At 45.6% G+C, this 10,562-nt stretch overlaps 1 protein-coding gene across 1 annotated transcript in view; it reads left to right on the top strand.

Annotated features, from left to right (window-relative positions):
- Positions 1-7,725, top strand: part of CKAP4 (cytoskeleton associated protein 4) — an 8,354-nt gene extending 629 nt beyond the window's left edge. The window contains exons 2-3 of the mRNA XM_042050943.1: positions 1-201; positions 4,656-7,725. The exon at positions 1-201 is cut by the window's left edge and continues 25 nt beyond it. Coding sequence (XP_041906877.1) covers positions 1-201; positions 4,656-5,987 — 1,533 coding nt within the window. The 3' untranslated portion in view covers positions 5,988-7,725. The remainder of the gene's footprint in view (positions 202-4,655) is intronic.
- The last annotated feature ends 2,837 nt before the right edge of the window (positions 7,726-10,562 follow it).

The following is a 10,562-nucleotide window of genomic DNA, read 5'->3' as shown; positions in this document are numbered from 1 at the left end:
GGGGGGGGCCGCTCCGGCGCCGGCCCCCGCCGCGGCTGGGCGCTGCTGCTGAGCGCCGCGGCGGTCCTGGTCGCCGCGCTGCCCGCCGGCTGGTACGTGCTGCAACTGCAGGAGGAGGTCGGGCGGAGCGCCCGGGAGGTGGAGGCCTCCGGCCGGCAGCGACAGGAGCTGGCCGCCACCCTGGACACCGTGGTGCAGAAGGTAGCGCGGGCGGGAGGGCGGGCTGGGGACCGTCGGGGCGCTCGGTGGTGCTCGGCGGGGCGGGGGGCAGCAGCCGCCCGAGCAGGGGCGCGGACACGGACGTTCGCCCCTTAAATAAGGAGCTGTGCAGCTGTCCCGCCTGGCTTGCGGGAAAGCGAACGTGTCCCGTTGCCTTCCCCTCCTCTTCCGTGCTCCCTCAAAGATGCTTTCATGGCATTAGAGGGGCAGATGGAGTCAGGGCCGCGGTATTCCCCATGCCTGCAAACGTGGCCCCAGAGCAGCGAGAAATCCCTGCCAGGCAGCGTAGAGCTGGGCGGGACGGGGCGGGACGAGACCCCGCGGCGGTGGCCGCAGCCCCCAGCTCGCTTTTCCAGGGCCTGTGCCTGAAGCCATTTTATGGAATGCAGCCCGCACGCTGCATTACGTGTTGGCAGCGATGCAGACCTGCCGTTCCGAAGGAGCCTGCTGCCCGTAATTCCGTACCTTCGAGGCCCGCAAATCACTTAACCTAGCGGGGCGGACGAGCTGCTCGTCGCTCCCTGTTGAGTGGGCAGGTGTGCACGCCAAGGGACACGGGGTGGCAGCGCTGTCAAAATGGGGCAGGATCCTGCCTCAGCGTCCCCACACTCTAGAAAACAAAACCCATGTCAGCTTCACCGAACAACAGAGCCTGTGCCAGCAACACTGCTGCTGTACCCTGCCTCCCACGTTCCTGCTGCAGTCTCTGGCCAAGGGAGTGAGACTCGCAGTGTCCAAGGCAGTCCAGGACCATGGAAAAGCTGTGAAGTTGTTGGCATACGTCTGTGGCTCAAGTGAAGTGAAATAAATGCTTGTTTCTCTAATTTTTTTCAGTTAGGCCCTTATTAGCCTCCTAGCTATAGTTTCACAAATAGCACTGTCCACTTGGATACGTCCTGGGGTGCCTAAACCTTTAAAAATGGCCTCTGTGATTGCATATCATCAACATACAATTAAGCTAATTTCCTGGGAGTAGGTAAATTGGTTGGAAGACAGTATGTAAAGTTATGACTGAGTCAGATCAAGAAATAGGAAGTTCCTGTCTCAACTTGACTGCTTTCTGCATGGCAGACCATTCAGATTCTCTGTATTCCCCGCGAGCTTGGGCCTGGGCTGGCAGTGAGGGGACAGGCACTGGCAAAGATCTTCTGGCTGTTCAGTGTTGCTTCCAGAAACACAGTGGCCTGCACATGTGGAGATTATATCGTCAGTCTTGGCGTTTCCTGTCCCATAGAGCAAGAAGGAAAAGGAAAATTCACATCAGCAGGGGACAAGAGTTTTAAACGTCAGGGCTGTAGGGCTGTTTCTGAAGCTAATTTTAAATCCTGGGGGTTTTCCTCACTGATGACAGGAGAGTGATTTGAACTAGCAAAGGTTGTTAGTTTTTACTGATTTTTAAGCCATTTTTATAGACTGTAAGAAGGAAGAAATTGCAATGGCAAGATGTAAAACTACAATCCACAAGTATAGAACTCAGATGTACATGAAATGTATAAACCCTTTCAGTCAAAGGAATGGGTACAATTTGCTGCCTCCCATCTCCATGTCATTGCAGAAAATCATGCGTTACATATTCTAGGAGAGGAGTATATAACAGAAGTTTATAAATAGTTGGTTTCAAAGACAACTGAAACTTACTTGCCTGTGTATAGCTGGTGGCTGCAAGAATTAAAGGTGGAGGAAAGAGATCACAGGGTTTCGATGTAACCCTTGAAAGCGTCAGCTGCTGTGGTTTGGTGACACAGGAATGTACTTGAGGGAGAAGAGAGCAGGCTGTATTTCATTGCTTTACAAAGGTGTAGGATCCTGCGTTGTTCTTGCAGAGCGCCATCAGTGCAGGCTCCTGTTGTGTGACTTTGCCCTTCGTCTTTGACTGCAGAGAGCTCCTGTCAAGAGTAAGCATTATATAAACTCATCTTCTTTACACATCGAGGAGAAGGGAAATGATGTGAAAGTTCAGTCTTTAACATAGCACCATTCTCAGGCCAAGGTCATTTGGTGTTTAAACGCAAGATAGTATGACCAGTTAGAGAAAACAGTAGTCATTGGCTGAAGATACATTTTTATGTACTATTTGTGATGTTAAATCTTCCAAGGGCTACGGCTTCAAATCTTACCAGCCACGTATGCCAAAAAGGCAAAGTCCCATGTAGGTCCACACACAAACCAACTGCTTTGAAGCTGTGAGTTTTTCCCCCTCTTGTGCAAAGGTATTGCTTTGAGCCCTGGTGGCTCTTGGTTAGGACAAATCAGATTAGAAGCTGGTATAATTTGAAGACCTCAGTCCTTTTTATTATATCAGAGCTCTCTGTCTTCACGTGGCTGGCACACATGGGGAATAGCTTCAACTTACACCATGAGCATTGCCTGAATGCAGTGGAGGAGCAGGTATAAAGTACTTCCACTGTGTGAGGGGGAGGATCCATCTGTCAGTCATATAGTCGCAGAGATCCAGCCCTCTGGAGAGTTTTGGCTGTTTCTGATTTCTTAGACTAAGAAGATAGTTACTTGCAAATATGAATTTGGTGATTTGGTTGAAATGTGTCACTGTAATAGGAAGGGGAGGAGAACTTTCCTGTGTTATCCTGTTAGATTCCTGACCTCCATTTATAGTGGTACAGAAAAAGCTTTCTGCTCTCTGTGGAAACAATCAGAATGAATGACAGCTAAGATGTAATGAAAATGAGTTTGGTAAGTCAGTCTAATGACTGGTGCCCAGCTGCAATGTGTTTGGCAGTATTACCTTCTCCACCCCTTCCCCTTAGCTCATTTCTAATTTCCTATGGGAGCACTAGAGAATACAGGTATAGGGAATGTAAAGTCATTAGAAACCTTTTTGCTGAAGAGAGGGAAAAGAAGTTGTCTTTATAAGTATTCTTCAGACTGCAGGGATCTGTTGGAGCAAGGGCAAGTCTCATGGCCAAACTCTACGATCCTTACACAGTGTAGACTTTCATGAAAACTAAGGAGGATTTGGCCAGGGATTTGCAAAAATATATAGAAATAACTTAATTTCTAATTAGAACGTCTGTTAGGTCTTTTGAAAATAAGTTTTAGGTTCAGAGTCAGTCAGGAAACTGCTGGAGCCTGCTTCAGTTGAAAAAAAAGCAGCTCTGTTTATTTCTTTCTAAAACCATATAAAATATGCTTCATTCTATTTATAAAATAAAACCACCCCTCCAGCTGTGTATCTAATCAGTAAACATGGCAGCCCATGTGGCATGGCTGATTAATATACCCCTCTGATACAGGGAGTAGTGTGAGGCAAGGCAACATGCATTACTCAGCACTTGCCATCCTGCCAAAGCCTTGAGGTATTTTCTGTGTGATGGATTCCTCTTGCAGTCAGTGGGAGTTCTTACATTGCTTTACAAAGTTTAAGAAAGTATAACCCACACATGCACAAAAAGATTTCTCCACAGTCTTAAGACAGATACTCTGCTTGGCTTCAAAATTAAGTAATGTGTGCTTCCCTGGCCTGGATCTTACCTTTAAATGTGAGAGCAGATGAACATGGTAGCCCCTCACCCCTTGACCTTTTCCCTCTGGCTGCTACTAAAACCAGTTGTAAAGAGAGTTTTTCTAATTGGGAAGTTTCATAGCGTACCTGATGCAGTAGTAGGAACTTTCTGTTAACCTGAGCTAGATGCAAGGCAGGCCCTTGGCAGCTGCTGTGCTTTTGTTCTCTCTGTGTACATGCATGCACCCTGCTCACTGTGAGCATGTGGGTGTATGCAGGAGTGGGAAAAACAAGCTGCTAACTATTTAGAACATTAAACACTTTCTAATTCTTTCTAGTCTTAAAAAATAGTTAACAAAAAAAAATCTCGTGTTTCCGTTGGTGTCTAGGAGCAGCAAAATGTCATGATTACTACTCCCATTCTTCAGCCCATCCCAGCTCTCTTGTCCCCTGAGTTTTTTCTGTCCCTCTTTCTTGTCTACCACTAAACTTCTTTTTCATGGTCAGGAATTGGTCTTTGGTATTCTTCCTGATAAAATCTAATCCCAGCTTTTCTGTATTCAGAAGCTGATGGTAGATGTTCTTTTGGTTGGTTTCTTTTTGCCCCCTCCCTTTTCTCCCTTATGGACTTGTGGTCTTTAGAACCAGGAATCATATAGAGGAGGGGTGGTTCAGGGGTCTGCATGCAGACTCTGGAGACCTGGGTTCCTTTTTCACTGCCACAGCTTTCCTGGATCATCAGTGGCAAGTCAGTGAGGCCAAGGACTCTTTTAACAGAAGGTGTATGTACCATAGAGCTGTAAGGCTCTAGATGCTGGGGTTTTTGTGCCTCCCATAACTGTGTGCCACAGGGTCACTTCAGGTATGGGGCATGAAGGATTGCAAGGTAATAATTTCGTTTGGTGACAAGGGCTATAAGGATCTTGGACAAAAAGGGTGAAATTACTGGTATTAACCATGTGTATTTCTGGCCTAGGTACGTTCTCTTCAAACCACATTTGGAGAATTTGAATCCATGATGAAAATTGTTCAGCAGAAGCAGGAGGTTAGCGAGAAGGCTGTTAAACAAGGGGAGAGTGAAATAAACCGGATCAGTGAAGTGCTTCAGAAGCTGCAAAATGAAATTTTGAAAGACTTGTCTGACGGCATTCACATGGTGAAGGATGCAAGGGAACGAGACTTCACATCTCTGGAAAACACAGTGGAAGAGAGACTAACAGAGCTAACCAAGTCTATAAATGATAACATTGCTGTATTCACTGAAGTCCAGCAAAGGAGCCAAGATGAAATCAACAATATGAAAGCAAAAGTTGGTTCACTAGAACAGGCCGATGTATATAAACATGAAATTAAGGTGCTAAAAGATGCTTTTGATGAGATGCAAGCATCCATGGAAAAGAAAGAAAAGGACATAGAAACCTTGAAGAGTACAATAGACTCCATGGAGTCTGATGTGTACACTGAAGTGAAAGAGTTAGTCAACCTCAAACAAGAACATGAGAAGTTCAAAGAGGCTGCGGACACTGAACACCTTTCATTAAAAGCTTTACAAGAGAAAGTTCTGAGAGCTGAGGATTCTATTATGCAGCTCCCTAGTGACATTAAAAGACTTGATGAAGATTTACTGCAACTTAAAGCCAACCTCAACAAATGGGAAGAGAATGAACTCTTCAGAAAAGCATTAGAAACTTTTGGGAAGAACAGTGAAGGATTGGAGTCTCGATTTAGGCACATAGAAGACAGCCTAGAGTCTCTAATATCTGCTGCTGCTGAAAACAGTGAAAAGTTGGAATCTTTCCTTTCTAAAGAGGCGGCGTATGAGAAGAAGCTCAATACCCTAGAACAAAGCATTACTGCTCTTCAGGGACTCTCAGATACAGACATAACTTCAGTCACAGATGTTCTGAAAAATCTTGGTGAAGCACAGACTTCGCTGTACAACGACATGGAAAACTTAAGGAGAAGCATCAGTGACTTGCCATCGTCTGGTGCTCTCCAGGATGTCCAGAAGCAAATTAGTACTTTGTTGGATCAAGGAAATCTTCAGGCAGGTCAAGCACATTCTCAAGGCTACCTTGAAAAATTTTCATCTATGGAAGGCTCTGTAGATGAACTGAGATCTTCTGTTAGCCAGGTTGATTCCGATTTGAAAATGATAAGAACTGCAGTGGATAGTTTAGTGGACTACTCAGTGAAAATTGAAAATAATGAGAACAGCTTGGAGTCTGTGAAGAGCTCAATAGATGACCTGAGGAATGATCTGGAAAGGTTGTTTGTGAAAGTAGAAAAAATACATGAAAAAGTTTAGGCAGTGGTACTCCTTGGGCAAATAATGGGTTAAGGAGAATAGCTTTTGTATGCCCTGTTTTTTACTCTTTTTAAAAGCAATTTGATACCTCCAAAGAGAACAGAGACAGTTCTGCTTATTTCCTTTATTTCTTTTCTGTGTAGTGTTTTTGGAGTTTTTGTTGTTTGGTTTTTTCTTTCCCCTAAATTTTGTTTTAAGAAAACATGAGCTTAGTTGGGGGTTGAGTTTCTTAAGGGCTCATCTTCTCTATGAAGTTGTACCACTGTAAGTGTAGTGGTGTAACTAAGGCACTACCGCCTCGTTAGCATGGGCACATATTTAATGGCATGAAGGTGTTTCACACTGACACTAGATACCCCACACGGAAGGGCTACAGCTGTTCTGGTACCCAAAGCATACTGCCGCGCTCACTGAGGATTTTACCGGTATGTTTTAGTTTAAGAAACAAATGAGTGAAACTACACTCTATCTTAAGCTCTTCACTGTGGTGAACTTAAGAGTGGAGCAGGTGTGGAGCACCTCATCTGTTTCTGCAGTTTGGGACTCAGATGTGTGGTCGATTTAGTAAGGGTCAGCTGAGCTGTAGTGTGTTTCTGTGAGATCTTAATCTGTACCAAGGAACTAGCAAGGTCTGAGGTAAGTGGCACTGCCTGGGGCTAAGGCCTAAGAGGTGTTCCACTACGCGGCTGGAGGGATTCATTCTTTGTGATCACTGGCTTCTTTGCCAGCATCTTCAGCTGCTGGTGTAGAAGATCGGTGTTTAAAAGGGACATCTGAAGGATGGGATTAATTTCAAGAGGGTAAAGTAATATTTTTGTCATAGTTTTAGATTGTTTATGCGATTAGGCTGTGTCTTTCTTGGAAAGATCTAATTTGGTCTTTGGATTTTTCTGTAAAAATGATCACAAATTTGAGGAGAGAGAAAGACCAAAATTGCACCTTTGTTGTGTTCCATATATAACAAGCATGCTAACAACAGCAATAATACGCTCCAAAACACACAAGAGGGAAAATCACCATGAAATCAGCAGAATTGCTTCTATGGCATATACATTTCCAAGTTTTCACACAGCTGACAGTGACCTGAACTTTTGTTATGTATTCAGGACTTGGTGCCTGATTCTTGTCCTATTTTTGTCACCAGGTGTCTGGCTGGGGCATTGGTAGCAAAGGATCCTTCTAGGAGACCCGCTCTAGGAGAGTGGGGAAAAAGTGTCATGATTCTGTAGATGGTCTTTTAAAAACCACTTTCTCGTGGAGCTTCTTTGGTTTTCTGTCTTTTTGGAAAGGATTTCTAATATCCCTCCTTTTCAAGTTTACTTTTGAACTTTATCCAAATAATTGGTAAAGAAGTCTGCACATGGATACCTTGGAAATAGGCCATGTGCATCATCCCCACCTCAGCCTGGACCAGACAGATCCTTGACTGTGTTAGATGAAAAATTCCTAGAAATAGCATCTCCCAGAAATGGGAACAGCACAGGTGAAAAGGAGTTCTCCTAGGTAAATAAGACACTGAACCATATCCAGTGTTGTTCCCACTGTAAACAAGAAAATTGCTGACAAAGAGGGAGCCATGGCATTAAGGCAACTGTTGTCACTGTTGGAACTGCACTGTTCTTTGTTGACTTCTCAAGTTCTTGAACAATGTTGTTTAGGTTACTGTGAAATGAACTGTATGGCTTATTTGCAGTATTTTTAATACATAATAAACATTTGGAATATTCTTTGCACCTTTTTTTTTGATTGCTGCTTGCTTATTGTTGTGTTTCCCAGGGTTCTTCCAGTGGGGTACAGGGAAGGGCTTGGAGAAGCGCCAGATGTGCTGCAGCCCTGTACTTGTTCTCAGCTTCCATGGGGGAATGTGGAGGCACTCTTGCCTGCTGTGGTTACAAGCCAAGTCTTGGAAGCAGGGTTTGAGTCACATCAAGGTGTTGCTGTTGAACAGTGGGCTCAGAAGCCCGAGATGGTGATCGTGAGGTGTGACATACTTGATCTGTGCCATGAGTGAGTTCTGTAGCAGACACTGCCAGCAAGGCCTCAGTAAGACTGCCTCAATGCCCAAAGCTTGTAGAGCAGAAAAAATGTGCAGAAAGAACCTGTGTAATATTTCCACGGTGGCTGCTCCTTTTGCTTAACCTGGAATGCTGGACCATCAACTGATAGCATTCTCATGACGGATAGGTGCCTTTCAAGAGTTTGGGAAAGGGTAATTTCAGGAGTATAGGCATCATCATATCCTGGCAATTCTTGAGGCTAAAGTCGCAGAAATAGGTAAAAACTCTTTAATTAAACTACGTGTGCTTGCCAAAGCAGGTGAGCACCCAAGCCCTTCTATCTAAAGATGCTTGATATAACCTATTGGCAGCAAGTTGGCTGACAGCATGCAGTGACTTCATAGTAGCTGCGTGATGCTGGAACTTAGGCTATAAAGCCAGCAGTGCAGCTGGGCTGTATTTGATCTCAAAGATTAAACAAAGAATTACTAATTACACTTCTAGTAACTGAATTTTTATGGCAAGCTATTGAAATTATTTATTTCACTAAATGAGAATAGTAATTCTCTGTAAATAATAGCATGTCTGGAGGCAGGCACAAGAGACAAGGATCCCTTGGCAGGCCTGTGGCTCAGCTTTTATGTCTGGTTTGACATTTTCATCCAATACAAACATTTCCTAATTTCCTTCAACTTTGTAATAAAGCAACAGAGAAGGTCTTAGACAGACTGCGTTGCCAGTGTTCCACTAGTGGTAGTTCATCAGTAACATGCTGTTACAGTAACAAATTTCAACATAAATTGTCTACCTGATTGATGAGGTACTGATCGGGTCTGTTCATTAACACTTGCCTTCATTTTCAGCTCTCATAAATGGAGAAGCCATTACACTGAGGCACTGGGGACTTGATCACTCTTGAAAGGACTTGCCCAAATAGCTGCACTGGTAAATGTGATGGAGATAAATCTTGGGTTGCTGCAGAGACTTCTCCCCGTGGGAATTCAACCACTGTCTCGAGCTAAATTACCGAGAAGGGCATCTGGTGGTCTCAATGTGTGTGTTGGAAGTTTCATTAAAGCATGGGTTAGTGATTTAGTGTTTTTACTGCCTTTTTTGACATAGCTCAGCTGGTACTGTAAACAGCTGCAGAGAAGTGAAATGAAAAGACGGGAAAAAAGTCTGTCTGAGAGGTACAAACACCGAAGCAGCCAAAAAACACCCAGCGCGGACCTTCCACTTATCTGGGCACTGTCAAGGGTGCTCTCTGTCCAGTTTAGAGAAATGCAGGAAAGGAGTGGCTGGGCTGGAGCCACTCTCGAAGACAGCAATGGCGATGATGGGAGGTGAGATGTTCCAGGAGAAGAGGCTGAACAAACGGGCCTGTGCAGACACGGACAAGGGGGAGGAGGATGGAAGCGGAGATCGAGCCCTCTCCGCTCCCGAGGCTGAGGGCGCGGCGCGGGGCGGTGGCGGCGGGCGCCCCCCGGTGGCGGCGGCGCGGCGGCGCGGCCCGGGCTCTGCGCCCGTCCGTCCGTCCGTCTGTCCGTCCGTCCGTCCGTCTGTCCGTCTGTCCGTCTGTCCGTCTGTCCGTCTGTCCGGGCCGCTGGAATTCCCTCCCGGGGCAGGGGCCGAGAACATGCCCGGCCTGGCGCACCCAGCTGGCAAAGGCCAGGCGCCAGGTGCCCCCGCCTCCCCTTCCCAGGTCCCGCCGTGACACCGGCCCGTGTGCCCTGTTTAATGCTCTCCTGCGCTACCACTGCCCCGAAAAATCCTTCATCGGCTGCGGGGCTGATTCTACAAGCAACTGCCACTTAACCTGCCCACTTCGGCCATTTGGCTAATAACGGCCCTGGCCCATTTGTCGTGTCATCACCTGCTTGGTTTATACGTGTTTATGGAGGGGGAAGCTGTGGCTCTTTTGGGTTTTAATATCAGCTCAATGTGATACTTAGCACTGTGAGATGCTAATCCCTGTTGCTCCTCTGAGTACTCGTACATTACTGCCACCCTGGCCTTCCTGCATGCACTTTAGTCACTGTCATCCTCCGCCAGCCAAGAACAGATATTCACCAATGTCAGACATGCTGGTTCAGAATATTTACACTCAGTACTTTTTGAACACCTATTTGTAAATCCTGGCATGAGGTCAAACACCAAAAAAAGTGATTCTCTTGGCAAGAACCTACTTAGTCTAACACTGACCAGGGATGCTCAAAGGGCAATTCTGCCTTGGACACCAAAGCAAGAAATTTATTTTCTGCTTGCTCACATAGCAAAACCTCTCCAGAGTCTCTAGTATACTATCCATTGCAAGTTCCCAATATAATGTAATTTGTCCAGAGTCAATGCTTGTTCATGCACTCGGAAAGTGAAAGAACTTGGAAATCTCTTTATGTGAGCAGAGCTCGGTAATTCCTGCATTTATAATGCAAATACTAAACCCCAGAGCTATTCAGAGGTAATACAGCATCACAGTTGTAGCTTGCTAGACCTCAGACAAAGAGATGCTTTTTTTTGCTAATGGAGCAGGTGTTCCCTTGGCTGCCATGGATTTGCAAATAGTACATCTCAAAATCTA

Source organism: Corvus kubaryi, unplaced genomic scaffold (assembly GCF_017639235.1).
Source record: "Corvus kubaryi isolate FWS band 111438036 unplaced genomic scaffold, C.kubaryi_AGA036_p1.0 74, whole genome shotgun sequence".
Taxonomy (NCBI): Eukaryota; Metazoa; Chordata; class Aves; order Passeriformes; family Corvidae; genus Corvus; species Corvus kubaryi.
Note: the sequence above shows the minus strand (reverse complement) of the source record. Positions and strands in the feature narration are given on the sequence as shown.